The 17656-nt window shown below is 40.1% G+C and overlaps 1 protein-coding gene across 1 annotated transcript in view; it reads right to left on the bottom strand.

Moving 5' to 3' along the window:
• Positions 1-17656, bottom strand: part of LOC139744384 (uncharacterized) — a 42368-nt gene continuing 24712 nt past the window's right edge. The window contains exons 6-14 of the mRNA XM_071654825.1: positions 14239-14307; positions 13499-13627; positions 7571-7750; positions 6287-6327; positions 5069-5286; positions 3134-3195; positions 1935-2072; positions 996-1271; positions 1-111 (exon numbers count right to left, since the gene is read on the bottom strand). Coding sequence (XP_071510926.1) covers positions 1-111; positions 996-1271; positions 1935-2072; positions 3134-3195; positions 5069-5286; positions 6287-6327; positions 7571-7750; positions 13499-13627; positions 14239-14307 — 1224 coding nt within the window. The remainder of the gene's footprint in view (positions 112-995; positions 1272-1934; positions 2073-3133; positions 3196-5068; positions 5287-6286; positions 6328-7570; positions 7751-13498; positions 13628-14238; positions 14308-17656) is intronic.

The following is a 17656-nucleotide window of genomic DNA, read 5'->3' as shown; positions in this document are numbered from 1 at the left end:
TCACGATGACAGGGCTACAAACGCAGCGGGGAATCGGCCTGACTTGCCATTGAGTGTGCCCTGCAACCACTCGTCGTTCACCCGTTCAGTAATCTTGATTACATCACCAGTCTGAGAGAGAGAAAAAAAGCAAATGTATGTATAAGAATGTTAGCTTGTCTTTGTTTGTTAAACTCCTAAAACCAACGAAAATGCAATGAAAAAAACTAAGAAATTCAAGTATTCTATTCCACTAACCTAAATGACAATATAGATACACAAAGTATGATGTATATTTGAAAAACTGCTTCAAGCGAATGGTGCAACTGAAGAGCTTTAAGCAGATCTTCGACCTCACAAAGCTGCGAAGCCATTAGCATCAGGGAACAATTACTGTACAAGTATAAAAGACCTGCACTTCAGTTCAAATTCATCTTTGAATGGGGAGTATTTGTTGAATGCCAGCAATGCATACAAAAATGACTTTCTTCTGTTTTTAATATTCCCATGAAACCTTATATACTCCACGGATGCACTCTCTGGCTTTGACATCACATCTGGATGACATAAACACAGGGTGCATTCAAACTCTCCTCAAGTGAATCGTACCGTACTATAGTGAGCTAAAAGTGGACCACTTCCCGATGTGTTCCAAAAGCGTACTAAAACCTTAACAAAGCTGGCATGAGAAGAATGCGCATAACATGCACATACGTCATAATGACAAGACTTCATTCCTTTGTTCGGGACATCTGTAAGTGCACAAGGTGAATGACCCTATTGCTACAAATGTATGACCCCTCTAGAAACAACTCATAAGGAACACTTTCTCAACAGTGTGCTCAAACACTCCAAATCTGGCACAGTATGGTACAGTATGCTTTGGTTCATTTTTGAGCACTAGAACATGGCCATTAATTGCTATAATCCTCTCAGCCATAAGATCTCACAGCGAGTCGAGATAGCATCTCACGACTACAGCATACCGGTACTAACACTACCTCGCTGGATCTCACCTTGAAGGACAGCTCGTCGTCTGCTTCGGCCATGAAGTCGTAGAGAGCCTTGCCCTCAGAGGCGGTGGCCCCAGCGGAAGGAAGATCGATGATGACGTCGACGAAGGAGAGGGGGAAGATGCCCTCCCTGGAGTCGATCTTGCCGCGGACCCAGTCGTCCCCGATCCTCTCCAGCAGTGTGATCTTCTCGCCTGCCTTCAGGTTGATCTCATCGTCGTTCTGGGCGTCGAAGTCGAAGGACACCACGCAGTGGGGCTCTACTCCAGAATTCTGCAACTGGACATTGGACGAGATGGAATTTTGTTACCTCCAATTTCCAACTACCTGAGATCCATGCCTGTTTCATTGGCGGATCCAGGAATTCTGGAAGGGGGGGGGGGGGGGGGCAAAATAATGCACCCTCTTTAATTTTTGTTTTTATATTTTTTTCATTTACACAAAAAAATACAGGGGGCGTGCCTGGTGCACCCATACCTGAATCTGCCACTGCTTTTACCATCTGTTGCTCTCATTTGAAGAGTAGCATTACTGAGGGCCTCTACGAAAAACAGTACTTGTTGCTTGTAATTTTTACAAGTAATTGACATAGACTTACACAAATACATGGCTTCCAAGTTGACAGGCATAATCTGACTCACACTTTTGGAGGACTCACAAGTGTTTATGCTATTACCTTTGGCCATATTCTAACAGTAAAATGGAAAGTCTTTCTTTGAATTTGTTTAAATGATTCTGAAAAGAATGTATCACATTTGGGACATTGCAGGATTAGAATTAAGTCCTGCTGTAATGCAACTGGAATATGACACATTGATTTAAGACATCTGAGCACTTGGTAATCACAATCTCTTGCACTATTACATGGCATGAACACAAAAACCTGCAGCTGGACACTGTGATATGAACTCTAGGCAGACCAGTGTTCCCTGCTGAGCTCACCCGCGGGTCGGCAGCCTGTGGAAGACCGATGGGAACCCTGTCCACAAAGCTGGCCGGGAACCTGCCCTTCTTGCCGTTCACCTCTCCCTCCAGCCACTCGCTTCCAACCTGGGCCGTCACCCGCACCTTGTCCCCTTCCTGGAGTGGGAGAAATACATTGTTGAAGAGCAGCTGTAAACTGTGTAACTTTGTGGGTATGCTACTTACCAGGGCACTGACAGCACCTTTTCTTCCGCACGGGGAACACCCACAATTTTTGGCGGGGAGGAGGGGTGCAGTTTTTACGCGCTAACAGCAATATCTTTCCATAAAAACAGTACATATCGGCAAGAGATCATCCTAACAGCAGATGTGCAACAGGTTATATTCTGGACCAAGGTAGATGGTACACCTGTATCTCTACATTTCAGATCCTCAAAATGGCAAATCATAAAATCAATACATTCTGATGTAACTGCAAATGTCACAAGTACAAACATATACTTCTCATTTTAAAATACACTCGCTAGACTTGGGGGGGGGGGGGTGAAGTTTTTACATGGGTGTGGTAAACAAACAGTCAAATACAGTATTCAAATCTGACAAAACATCAAAAGAGGGCAGTGACATCCCAATGAAGATATTCAGGCTGATGACAATGATATGAAAATGATGATGACAACCAAGGAATTTGTGTCTATGACGATGATGGTCATGAAGATGATGATTTCAACATATTTTGTAAATACTAGTGGTGAGAATAAACATGAGCAGAAATGATTGGGATAATTTGAAAGCTACTGTATCTGAGCAGCTAGACCTTCTTGCAGAGCAACTTGGCAAGGAGTGGTATGGATACAGAGTGGCATTGAGGTTCAAAGCCGAATTGGAAAATAAAAAATATCGCAAGGTCCTCATTGCAGTTAACCCATTGAGGACGAGTCCCAAGTATATTCAGGCAAGCGTCTATGGGAAATGTGTGTTGTAGCAAAATCAGCACGTCCTCAACAGGTTGAGCTACAATGTAACAATTAGAAATGAGGTTTTCAAGACTGCAATGAGGAAATGACTTTCTCATCGTTTTTTTTCCCCCTGAAGTAAATAGGATAGATGATAATAATATTGAGTCAGATAAAACTTTGATGTTCACTTGTTCCTGACAACTGCATCAAAAAGTCATTTTTATACTGATATTATTATCTACAATGAACATCATTTACCTTCAAACTCAGTTCTGTAGAATCTGCTCCATCAAAGTCAAACAGAGCACGAACTTCATTTCCTGCACAATGAGAAAACACAAGGAGGATTTTACACTCTAATACTCTAAGGCAATTGGAAAGGTAATCAAGAATCAATGGTTCAAACATCAACATTTAACAACCTTCAATGTACAGAACAGAAACCAGAAGTAGAAACAGACGTATTTTGTTTCACACAAGATGGACAAGAAATACCTGGTTGCAGATCTTGTTCAATATCCTAATATCATTTCAAATATCTATGAGATGGCATTGCTGATTCACTCCAACATATGATGGTGCTACACATGGCAAGCAAGTTATGTGTTTACAAGCTCATACAGCAGTTGGCAATGCACAAAAGCCCTTGTTTAACAGTCAGCGTCGGAACGTGAAATATCTGCCCAACAAAGTGTCAAGCATATTGTGACCACACGCAAGATAGAATGGTTTTACTCTGATCAATGTCATTAAATGAAGGCTGTGGTGAAAAAAAAAATGTACCGGGTATATTACATGTCTTAGAGATTGCATAATCCATAGATTAACATATTGGAAATGGTCAGTATTAGGAAAGTAGAGGGCAATTTCCATTAATTGTGCTCAGTTGCTATTTCTTGCTGAGAAACAAAACAACGCAAAAAAAAGACTATTTCACTTTGCATTCAAAAGGTGAGTCTTGGAGAAAAGACCCTAAAAAAATATTATCTGTCTATAATGGTAAAAATGAGGATTATTGGAGAATAACAATTCCAACTTAGGAGGATGACTTCCCTACTTTTAAAAAACTCAACCCACCCCCCCCCCCAAAAAAAAAAGAGCAAAAAACAAACAAACAAAGTAGAACAAGGAAAAGTAGAAATTACGCGGTGCGTAAAATATGTCCCCGCCGGAAGTAGCATTTAGTATCAAAATGTACTATATAGGTCAAAAGATCAAGGTCAAAGGTCAAAGAAGTCAAAGGTCAACATTCTGTGTAGAAGTTTTGAAGCCCTCACCTAGTGCCATCACATAAAGCAAACGGAATCGAAATCCGGTTAGAAATGGCGAAGGAGTAGCATTTTGTAGCCAATGTACAATATAGGTAAAAAATCAAGGTCAAAGGTCAAAGAAGTCAAAGGTCAAAATTCTGTGTAGAAGTTTTGAAGCCCTCACCTAGTGCCATCACATAAAGCAAACGGAATCGAAATCGGGTTAGAAATGGCGAAGGAGTAGCATTTTGTAGCAAAATGTACAATACAGGTCAAAAATCAAGGTCAAAGGTCAAAGAAGTCAAAGGTCAAAATTCTGTGTAGAAGTTTTGAAGCCCTAACCTAGTGCCATCACATAAAGCAAACGGAATCGAAATCGGGTTAGAAATGGCGGAGGAGTAGCATTTTGTAGCAAAATGTACAATATAGGTCAAAGGTCAAGGTCAAAGGTCACGACTGAAATTCTGTGTAGAAGTTTCAAAGCTCCCATGTAGTGCTATCATATAAAGCAAACAGAATCAAAATTGGCTCATAAATGACAGAGAAGTAGCAAATTGAAGATTTTGATCACACACGGACGCACGGACGGACGGACGGACGGACGCACGGACGGACGCACGGACGGACACACGGACACACACACGTACGGAGCCCGTTTCATAGTCCCCTGCTCGAACTCGTTCGGCGGGGACAACAAGCTTCTCTGGACAACTTTTCAGAAAGTGAAATCATCCAGCTAGGTGGGGGTTCTAGCACCACATGCTTATCCCTTATCAACTCGTCTGGACGTGCTCTTACTTTCTCTTCTTTCAGATTGTAAAACTGAGTAGCATACATGCCCCCCCCCCCCTTTGTTATACGCAAGGTGGGTTTAACACTTATCAGTGAAGGCATCTAGTGAAATGGGTTCCAGGAGTGTCAACCAACTGATGATGGTACACACCTGTGGTGGGTGAAGGGGGGCTAGAGCCAGCTCCAGGGGGCAAGTCTTCCACCACATCCACAAATGCCGCCGGGAAGATGCCTGACTTCCCGTCCAGCTCGCCCCTGTACCACTCATTGGCGACGCGCTGCGTGAGCTTGATCACGGCACCCTCGCCGAACTGCAGATCATCGGCATTACTGCTGGAATACTCGTACTTGGCTATGCATCGCGGTCCACTACAATGAAACATATGACAAGAACAAAACTCTGTAATTATATGCTGTTGCTTTCACTGCTGACAAAAAGGATTTACATTATAGTTAGTCTTATTGACATGACTTACATGTAACTTTAACACTTCTCTCATTTGCTCACAATAGCACTAGTACCACTGTGTAGTCATACCATAAATGGCTATTAAATATGCATGCCCCTTTCAAATGAAAACAAAACCACAACTAAAATGCTTGAAGATACACTTTAATACCAGGCAGTCTGGCCATGAGACCTCTCTCAGAGCAAAGAGTTTCATGGGAAGTGTCGCACAAAAGCACATTTCCTCATTAGTAACGTGGGACACAATGGGCACGACATATTGTAATAGTTTCTATAAATCAAATTTCTCACTTCCATGAACACATCCTCGACTGAATCTCTCAGTGCATGTCATTGTTATAGTGAAAATGAAAGAAATGTGAAGGATCTTTCACTCTTGACACAAAGAGTTGCTCTGGTGCGTTCTCTCTTCACTATATTCTGGTCTCCCACCAGAGGCAAGCTGATCAGTACCATGTGTGACGCTGATCATAAACTGCCAAGCTTTTGCTTTTGTTCTTTCATCCATATTGTCTGGAGTTTTACTACTTCCCTGTATGTTTATGAATCTGGGAAACATTACACAAGTATCAGTGTATAACATACTGTCTGCATTTGCTATCCCTCATACACATTATAAATATCTACGTTCATGTGTGTCTACATAACTCTACTCCATGAACCTTGCATATTTTCTTCCATGACAAACACACACAAAAAAGTATTAAACCAGCAAGGATTTCTGATCACAGGAAAAAGGAATTACTTTCAAGGAAAACCTGCCACAGGCATTTATAAACAGGTGACCCAGCAAGTATTTACGATCTAAGGCAAAGGCAAAGATTTTTGTCCATGGACAAGCAAGCCAAACATGCATGCATGCTCTGAATGTTTCTCCAGGCAAGAAATCCACGTACTCACCTGCCACCTTCTCTCGATGGAGAACTCGTCGGCAGCGGTATCTGCAATAAACATTGATTAACGCAATTAAATTTCATGATCGAATGTATCAACATGCAACGAATCTGGCTCATTAAATTCACATGAGTTTGCATACTGTACAAACTTAGTCAGAAGAACATGCAGATCGACGTGCGCCAAAAGGTATATTATACTCCATGATGTTAAAGATGCTGTCCGACATACAGACATTACCTAATTTTGCTACCTGAGCTGTATGGTGTTGCTCAAATGTATGAAAAACAAACAATCCCAATAAACACTCTGGCACACAGAAAGTTTGGGAAGACTATGCAGCTACCCTCAGGAGATCTACGAAACCATGGCTATCAGGAATCATTTGCTGAATGGGTGTATTCAAATAATGAGCAAGATTAACACAGCATGTGTTGAATCTTACAGGCTCTCATGTGCCGAGAGTATCAGTAATGACAGGTATGGCGCATTATAAATGTACTTTTAAAGTATTATCATTACTATCATCATTATTATTATCATTATTAATCCTTATAATCATTATAATCACAATAATCATTAATCCTGTCAGACTATCACACTTTGTTCTTTTGTTTCTTTCAGATTCATTTTATACAATATCACAGAGTCTGGTAGCATGTTAAAGACAATAGAGCTTGAGAGGTTTTGTTGTGTGTGTGTGTTTTTTTTTTAAACTAGAAACATTCACAAACAGTCCCTTTAAATACATGTAGCCTGCTTCTTGCATGCTCGTAATTTGGAATGGAATCTTATGCAGGCACACCATGTGACAATGCTCAAGTCATGTCAGTAATGCATGAGGTTGGGCACTGCCTAATTCACGTGTAACAACCATGGACCGACTGTAATTTGCGTAAAGTGCTAAAAATCACATCATCACTTTTCCTTTACAAGTACACATTGTGTACGTGTCAAATAAAGATGCTGCAAGTCAAAAGTTAATCTGTATGTGTGTGACAAAATCATATAGTGTCTAATGGCATAGCCTTGCAAAGAGCATGACTGGGTCTATTCGAGAATGTGTATAACCAGTAAATGCCACACAGAAAGCCATTTCTCTGAAGGCAAGTCAAACAGCAGGTCTAGCTATGTAATTATGATGGACAGGAAGAAACCCCTATGGGCTGACTCCTTCAAAACATTTTCTTAACGATTATCATGTTAAAGTCCACTTTAAGAGTTAAATATTGTCACTACAACTGCAGTGGTAAAAGTGCTGATGTAGTACGAAACCATGCTTCCACTTACTATGACTTCGACGTGGTTGGATGGGAAGATTCCTGTCTTTCCTTTCACTTCACCCCGTAACCAGACCGTGCCCACCGTTCCTAAAAGCTTGATGTTGTCGCCTCCTTCAAAAGACACTTCGTCTGGAGCCGATGCCTGGAAGCTGTACAGGGCTACTGCAAGGGGACCGTCATACTCGCTCTGTGGCGGAAACAAAAAAGAAGCACATAAAAACTTATACATGGGACTAAAGATGGAACCATCTCCTCTGTGGTAAGCTGAAGGGGAGCAGAAGAAGACACTCTTTGAAACATTTAGAAACACGAGTGAAGATTAAGCTGGCAATAAAACTTTTTACCTTGTTTCTCTCTCTCAATAACCTCAGATGCAAAATATGAATACAACTGTAGGGCTACACGTTTCAAGTAGAGTAAACTTTGCATGACTGGAAATCACATAATGTCAAATTTCTGAATGAGTTGAAGTAGAGTCTAAGATCCAAACAATGACATGGGTTTCAATTACATCATGCGAGTCAAATATTTACTATATAGGGCCAAATAGATTTGACATAGACACATAGTTGGCTGCAATCTGTCAATTTGCCTTACAATTTCCTTGCTAAAAAAGCTAATTCATCTGTGATTCTACATCTGTACATACCAATCAGCGTGGCTATGTAGTTTGTAATTTACAGTTAGTGCTGAAAATCAACATCTCATTTATCTTGCCAGCACTTTAAAAGCTGTCATGAAAACCATACAGGAATGAAATAAAGTGTATTCTAGGCAATACAAAAACAAACAAACAAAAACCACAAAAAAAACCCTGAAACATACATTGTAGCCCTACAATACTCGATTGATAATACAAGCATTACACTACAGTGTGGCACAGCATTTAGAAAAGATTCTCATTATAAAAGCACTGAGCACCCTCCTGTCTTAGCCGACACATTATTAGAGTGAGATGTCTCTCTAGCACCATATCCTATCCGAACCACACATTTGTCTCCCCTTATCTTTGGTTTTGTGGCCGCTAACCACAGGAGAGCAGGAAGAGACAGTTTTAGACTTCATCTAAAATTAAGTCACAGCCACGATACGGTGCATACTAGAAACTTTCGATGCAGAAACCACACACATTACCACTGTCTGGGAGTAGTATACAAATAGTGAATGGTCATGAGTGCGATGGTACAAGATTTCGCACTAGGTGAAAGATAGAGGTGCTCTATTCAATGAGGCGAAGCCGAGTTGAAAAGTGCACCTCATTTTTCACCGAGTGCGAAATCTTGTTCCATTACACAAGTAAAGACCACACACTATTTGTTTTATACAACATCTCGAGCATCAACATATGTGATCCACACAGATTCTTGAATTAAGCACAGAAATGGCAACCATTTTCACAAAAGGCGAATGAGTAGCACAGTCACGGTCAGTCCAGTTGTGTAATACTACGTACGCGTAAGCGATCGGTTGAAATTGTTCACAGTAAAATGAGTGACAAAATGCATGATAAAGCACACTTGTATAACTGTTGAGTGTGAGCGGCAAAGGTTTGCCTATCATGACATCAGAACAGTGTAATGGAACAAAAACTCTGAGTCAATCATGAATTTAACACGGGAGTCAATGGAAATTGATGACGTCAGCCATCTGATATCCATTTTTGCTAAAACAAAATTGCACAGCTAACAGTGACAAAGTGCGATGGGACTTTTATCTACTGTACATGTCACATGAGGACCGATCGACCAATCTTTTTAGGTGTTGTATAAAAGCACGATAGTGACATCACGGCAAACACCACATACTCACTACAGTGTATGTACATTGTACTTATTATCATACCATCACTGGACAGTGTATCTAAAAGTTGAAGAAGACCCCTGTGTGGAGATCTACAAAATAAGTCCAATTGATGTGATTTCACATGCATCACCTTGCACCCTAATGAATGTCCATTGTTCAAAAGCCCTGTATACACAACAAAATGTAACATAAACATGTACAGCTGTAGTGGTCATTCTTTACTCAGGGCTCAACACTAACGGTGGCCCGGTGGCCTGGGGCCACCAAAAACGCACGTCAGGCCACCAAAATTTCAGAAATGAAGCATTTGGTGGCCTGATCGGGCCACCAAAAAAGGTCGGATGTTTGCCTTTGGGCCACCAAAAATAAACGTTAGTGTGGAGCCCTGCTTTACTAAACCACTTTGCTTCAACACTCAAGCATACGGTCGTTCGCCCAATCATAGCATCAATTAGCAGGAAATCCTTGTGAAGAGTATCAAAAAAAAAATGCTCCCATATGTAAGGATCAAAGATTACACCAGCAGCCACACTGTTTCCTAATACAGTACTCTCCGCATAATTGGGTAGGCGCGTTTCTTACCTGATTACGGGGAGTACCCGATTAACAGAAGAACACGTCTCATTCACATTGGACACACACAATGTGTATGTACAGTTAAACTCGCCTAAGTCGACGTCGCATACATGTATGTCGAATAATCGCGCAAGTCGAAGATTTTAAAAAGTCCCCATTTTTCCCCATTGACTTACGTGTATTAATTCACTCACAAGTCGAATTTTTTAAGTCGAATACTCGCCTAAGTCGATGAAATTCCAAGTACACTTTCACGGAAAAACCATTGAATTCACTGTGCCTAAGTCGAATAAGATTTTTTTATTGTGTAATAAATCACTGTCAAAATCATGAGACGCCAGTTTTTGTTTACATACAGTATACTGTATACCAAAAGAAACTTTGCGTTAAAAACATTAACGTTTCATATACACAAGCGGTTTCACCTGAATCGTTAGTAACGCAAACTAACGATCTGGAAAATTAACGTTTGTAGTAAACTAAGATGAGTAACGATCCCAAGCGCAAATTAACGATGTTTCGTTGACATTAATGATAGTAACGCAAGAACTCACGCGAGATTTTGGTTTCCGTTACCCAGACCTGGTGAAAGGACGACGTATCGCCTCTGCCGAGTGTAGCAATCTATGCCTTATATACTTAGCGGAGTCTTTTCGCGAATCGTATCACGACTTCGCGAATGGTTAATATGCGACCGGGGTCACCAAAAACGCACGCCGTGCTAACAACAACAACAGCAACAAAAATAAGCCGGATGTTTGCCTTCAGTTTTGGAAATGAACAGCGGTAACAATCGGCTCCATAAGATGCTGGAATAAATGTCAGATGTTTGCTTTTAATTTTGGAAATGAATAAAGGTAATATTCAAAGTGGATAAAGCATCTTGCTGAAGGGCAAATATCGGGCACACCGCTCCAGCTCTCAGCTCCAAAGTAGACAACATACATGTACATTATACACGTGTATGCGTGGTGTAACTGTAAGTCGATTTTATTTCCACTTACGCACAAGTCGAAACTCGCCTAAGTCGATGTGTTTTGCTCAGTCCCGAGAAGATCGACTTATGCGAGTTTAACTGTACATGCATTGTACACTGCACCAAACACCTACGCTGTATGCTTAACACCGCGGCTTGTAAGGCACATTCGGAGCGCAAGTGAAGTGTGTTCAACTCCTGCCTGTCTGTGCAATATTATTGTGAGTGCCAGCTACATGTGTAATATTCGTTTACTTGTGGCAAGTCGGTACTGGTACATTGTGTTTTCATTTTTAATCGCTCCTCAAATTATCATCTTCTTTGCCTAAGCAGAGAATGCCATTAGCCGTGAAAAATCTGACATTCATGATTTCTTAAAGTGTCATACTGTATCTGCGATAAAATGTGGGCAGAAATTAGATTAGAAGAAAATTATTCACCCATTTATGCGGAGAGGCAACCCGATTATCAGGTAATTTTAATGTGCATTGGAACTGATTTTGACATTATTACCCAATTAAACGGAGTACCCTTGTAAGTGATACCCGATTACGCGGAGAGTACTGTATTGTCGAGGTCTCCCATGGTCTATGAAATCAGGCTGTATACCACATGAGGACATACACGTTGTACATGTAGCAGATATGTGTCATCTGACATGCAAGTGTGAGACTACAAGCATAGTGTTCCGGCCCAGTAAGATTCATTTACATGCTCTGTGAGAAACAACTGATTTTAAGATTGAAATAATACTTTCAAGGGCTATCACAGGTGAAAATGGCTGTTTTTGTGTATTCTAGCTGTACACAGATTTGATTTCCAGGGTACTGGTACTCTTCACATGACAACAGTCCATTTTTCTTCATTTACAATGATACATTCTTTCCTCACAATATCCTACAATCACTTCCCATCAATAGCATGCCAAGTATCTGGCAAACTCTGAGCACCTATTTCCTTGTAGGGTAACGCATTGACAGTTCGGTAGGGATTAGCTCAAAGAGCACTTCATAGTCCCATTGTACACACTAAATGCATCCCGTCTCCTGAACACACCAACTGCCACTTCACTACAAACTGACCATATCTACAGCATCACTAAGAGGTGTGAGCATCAATCTCTTTATGACCTAAAGATCAAGTAAGGTTTGTTTTTAGTGTACAAAATGGAGGTTCAATATATTTCGGGAGGGGGGGGGGGGGGGAGCGGAAGGTGGGATTTTCTGCAATTCAAACATGCTTGCAAAATGTCTTTCACTGAGTTATTGTTGTTGATGCTACAATACAGACTTCCTGCCGTGAACCGTGAGCTTTGAACCTTGAAGAATCACTCTCCAAAAAGCGAAGACGCCGTCCTTTATTTTTGCTTTCTTTCCTTCCTCTTGTCCTTCCTACCTTCCTTTTTTTGGCAAAGTATTTTGTATAGAGTTGCGCTGGCATGCCATTAGTTCTGGTTTTGGAGGGATATGGTTTGACAGCCCAGGTCATTACATCTGCTTTCATCCATCAAGGCGCAGCCCTACATAATAGAATCCTGACTGCATAAGGGGAAGTATTATACTGCCCATCAATGTTACAGCATTTTTTTTTTGTGTGTAAATAATGGCATTTGATTGTTAAATACTGAAAATGATGACAATGACAACACCAATGATATACTTTATGTACATATACAGTGCACTCCTGTTATAATGAACACGGTTATAACGAAATTCCAGTTACAACAAAGGAAACATTTGGGCTGCAACATCATCCACTCTATGTTTTTTGTTTTTTATTTGTTCAGTTATTATAACAAAATGTCAATATAATGAAAGGAAACTGCCGATCCCAAAGACTTCGTTATAACGGGACTCCACTGTAACCATAATCTAACTTGCAATATCTAATCACTCTTTTTTATGAGTTTCTTTAAGTACAAAAGCCAAACTGTTTATCATAACACGATATCCTTATATCTTACTTGCTGCACTCATGCAATGTGATGTCACAATATTTTGAATAGATTGTGAGAGAGTAATAAAACTGGTAGAACTTTTTTTGTTGGTGAATTAAGGTCTCTTGAAAGTCCCTTCACTACTACTCCTTTGGTTACAAGTGGAGTTTATCATCATTCTACTTGGGCTTGACGTGCCCCATTTTCCCCCCACCTCTTTGCCCACATGATATGCCCCCTTCTCCCACCCATAAGACCGACACACCCTCTTTTCCCTACCCCTATGACACACCCCCTTCTCTCCAATCCCCTGCCCACATAACACACCTGCTTCTCTCCACTCCCCTGCCCATATAACACATCTGCTTCTCCCCATTCATTTGCCCACACAACACACCCCCTCATCCCCACCTATTTGTCCACATGACACGCCCCTTCCCCCACCCCTTTTCCCAATAAAACACCCCACTGTCCCCACCCATTTGCCCAAATGACACACCCCCTTAACCTCATCCCTTTGCCAACATGACACGCCCCCCTTCCCTACCTACAATGACCGACACATCCTCTTTTCCCTAACCCCTTTGCCCATGTGAATGTCATCTCCCTCCAATCTTACTGGATTTTGAATTCCTGCAACTCACCTCAGAAGCTTCATTCAGATCTTTGACGATTCTGATGAACTGATTGGGGAACATTCCTTCCCTGCCGTTGCACTTGCCAACCAACCAATCGGAGTCGATCCGCTTCACTAGAATGATCACATCATCCGTCTGGAAAAAAAGAAATTAGACAGGGCAGACTGCGTGTAAGGTCATTTCACTGAAGGAGTGGTGAAACACACAAAGAACTGTACTGAAGGTCATAGGGTCACAACCACACAGTGTAGGCAGAGATTACAAAAGACCTCAATTCAGTCATCTATACAACATCTATTCATTACAAGACATGTACGTCAATATGTTTCTCTGTATTACAATGTCAAAGACAGTATTAAATCTCTATATTATGACATTTAGGTCTGGGTGTATTTCTTCACATTCTTCTCTTCTACATGCAGGAATCTATGACCATCAACTTACAAAACTGTGAGAAAAAAAATATATATAACTGTCATTCACTACTTAAAACATTTTAGTCATGATCTTTCCTTGTCCTTAAATGCTCTTCTGCTTTAAAATAAGAACTTAGTGGAAAACATGCACATTTTCTGTCAAAGCACACTACAATCAGTGCAGACTTACGCTAGCATGACACACTAAACGTGTCACAAAAGCAACAGCTGACGTAGCACATGGATGATTCACTCATAAAACTATCATGTACAGCAGAGGGGGGGGGGGGGGAGGAAATAAAGTGATACATGATGTAGTCTGCTCTCTACCTTGAAACTGAGCTCATCGGCTTCTTGTCCCTGGTAATCAAACAGCGCAATGCCATGGGGCTCCGATCCCTGCAAATCAAGAGCACAGAGAATACTGTAGTGTTATGCTCACATCTCTCAAACACAAAGAAGTAATGCAACTTGGGGTACAGTTCCCTACAGTGGCACATGCCAACCTCCCTACTACACAAGGTTCTGGCTAGTAGTAGAATACTAGTAAAATTCAGGCAGCTTTGTACAGAAATTCAAGCACCAGCATACAAGAAAATGTATATGCACTTGTTGGCATGCTGTGGAAAAATGACAGACTGTTTCTAATCGAGACCACATGTCAACCTGTGAGGGGAAACCGTAATGACATTAATCTGCCATGTCCTAGATATGTCCATGAGTGATTTGAAATTTGACAGGTCATAAAATAAGACAAATCATTACAGACACTCAGGCTACTAGTCAACCTGCTATTCTTCCTTATGATTGACAAATTGAATTTCGAGACACACATATTATTGATGATATGAACAACATTGCTGTTTAACTGCTAAGGCTCATATCATAAACACACTGTGACACTACATTTGTACCAACATACAATCAAATCTGATTCATCTTTCTGTGAATTTTCCTGGGCTATTTGTGGATAAAGCTGGGAATAGAGCACTGCAATGTCAGCAATTTCTAATATTCAAATCACATAATTCAGTTTGAATGGTAAAGCTAGACCATTTTTTTTTTCTTTTTGCTTTACTTTGGTATACAAAAAAAAACAACAAACAATGACCACATTATCTATCATCATACACGACATGAAACACTGGGAAAGATTAAGTCATTTTTCAAAATTGTCTGAAAACATGACATTGTCATTCACATGAGTAATCAGTTTTGTCATCTCTGGTCAGAAGTGGTTACTGGACCCACTACATGTATGAAGCATTTGCACGTGAACCCTAAAAAACTAACTTTCCATTCTAATACTTAGGGGTTTTACAAGATTGCATCATGTGGGTTTATCCTGGTTTCAAGGGTGGGTCATAAACCTTTTGCAAGTCACCATGAAAATGAAATCACTGGTATGTAAATATGGATACATTGTGAAAGTGAACATAAATGTACAGCTTGTACTATACTTGTATAAAAGTACATTTACACGAACATACAAATGAAGACTGATGTCTCTAAAACGTACAAAAGATTATCTACTGTACTTCTAACAATACAGTCGGGCCATGTACAATTGTACCTAAAACTTATATCATTGTAGACTGTGACTTCACAAACTGGTATGATTTAGATTGCCACTCAAACTTTTAACTAACTTTCAAAAATAATGTAATACCAAACAAACAGAACATGAATGACACAAGTTTCACTAAGATCGGCCATGAAATACACATGTGTTATGGAATTTCAAAGTTTCATGTGTTTTCACAAAATAGTGATGCTGGTCGCAAGCGGATATGGGTATTTCCATGATAAAAGGGTACATTTCAGGGATGCCAGGTTATTTTCTCTTTCTAGAAATGTGCTAGGATATTACACCAAGTTGAACACTACATTGCGACCATTGGGAGAGAGAATATTATTTCGTCTCAAGAAGTTTTTGTGCGAAACTTCAAGTGGAAACTTGTGAGGCAGTGAAATCATTGCTTCATCTATTACATTTTGCCTGCGTTGACAGACCTCCCAACCTTTCTGACTGAAAAATAGATATAATGATTTGGCTCAAAAGTAGGGAAGAAAGAGCAGTTCCAATAACAGCGTGACTCAGGGTAAAATTATCAAGAAAAATAAGAAACTCCTGTTGAAACAAGAGCTGGGAATGGGTCAAAATTCAGATTCTTTCCTCCAAACTCAGAATGGTTGGAAAGCTTGCGAATAGATTAATATCCCTCTTTTGTTATGTGAGACTTCAACATCCCCCATATTTCTCATCTTATGTCTGATTTTGTTTTTCAAAATCATTCTGTTTGTATATAATCAATTTCACTTTTGATTTCAGCTCAAAACGGTGGAATTGCACTTTGAGAATGACTCACAACTGGAAGGAAAATGTCTTCAGGATTGAATGTGATAAACAGGTGTTGTACGCGTCGTGAGATCGTCGGGCTGAGATGTGCGATAACTAATTGGGAGAAGGCGAGCCAACGGTGGTCTTAAAACAGGATGTAAACACAACTGCTGAACTGCCTAGCGGTACATGTTCATGCTGTGAAATGCTGAATGAACAAAATGTACCGTGATTTACATTTTACCTCCGGTGTGGCTGAACAAGGTCATGGACACTAATAACAAAAATACTTGTGGCAGCCTGGTGTGGGAAAATGACACACACAATACCACCATTAATTTCCAGCACATCACATTTAATGTCAATTTTAATCAGTGTCAAGAGTTTATTTCTAGATTTGATTCAATATTTGCCATAATTTGTGGCAATCTGAAACATTTCTAGTGTGGTGAGGTTCTGCCTAATACACAGTTCAAACCAAGCACATACTGACATGTTATGGCAGGTTGCAAAAAAAAAAAAAATTGCCAGTAGCAAACATGACTGAAGATATGGCTACTACAGTACGAGCTGAAATTTTCGCGGTGGTTTTATTTCGCGAATTTTGCAAATCGCCTTTGAACCGCAAAAATAACAACATGCGAAAACAACAACGCGCGAATAACTAAGTTCAGTTAGACCCTCGCAACCGCGAAATTAACAACACGCGAAAAAGTCCTCCAAGTAGCAATTCGCGAAAATATCTGTACGTGAAAATTTCAGCTCATACAGTAATTCATACTTTAGGTTGATTGAGCTACATGTGTGTTTACATGTACGTATACTGATGCTTTGTAGATATATCGTATTCCTTTTCACCGATAAAGCTATAAAATGTCCATTGTTTCAAAATTCATAAATTAGCGATAAGAAATCAGAAATCAATGAACAATGCTCAAATCAAATATCAATGACACAAACATCAGTACAGAAATTGAAAGTGTTCAAATGCAAATCACACAAAAAAAAGAATCCAAAACAGAAAAGTCAAAGGGCTGTTCTCATAAAAAACGCAAACAAAACGCAAACAAAACAAAGTTACATTTTTCAAAAGATTAAGTATTTCTTTGTGAATAATGATTGTAAAAAAAAAAAAAGTTCTGATGACAACAAGAATCCATATCAAGCCCATAACCTACTTGTGTACTAGGCTTACTGATTTAAGGTCCAGGCTATGGTAAATGTTTTGTCTCATTGACTGTTCCTCATTATACATGTGTAATCATGTTAGATTTTGTAATCTTTTTTTTCTTTCCCCTCTTGTGCAAACCAAATTTCCTGTGTTCATTTCCCTATCTACTGCATAGCCACCACATGTACCGGTACTAGAAATATCATGCATTGCACCTACTGGAAATCTGCACGTAC

This window comes from Diadema antillarum, unplaced genomic scaffold, assembly GCF_040938485.1.
Source record: "Diadema antillarum isolate AM-2024a unplaced genomic scaffold, OU_Dant_1.0 seq00001165_RagTag, whole genome shotgun sequence".
Taxonomy (NCBI): domain Eukaryota; kingdom Metazoa; phylum Echinodermata; class Echinoidea; order Diadematoida; family Diadematidae; genus Diadema; species Diadema antillarum.
The sequence above is the reverse complement of the archived record's forward strand: the minus strand, read 5'-3'. Positions and strand labels throughout refer to the sequence as shown.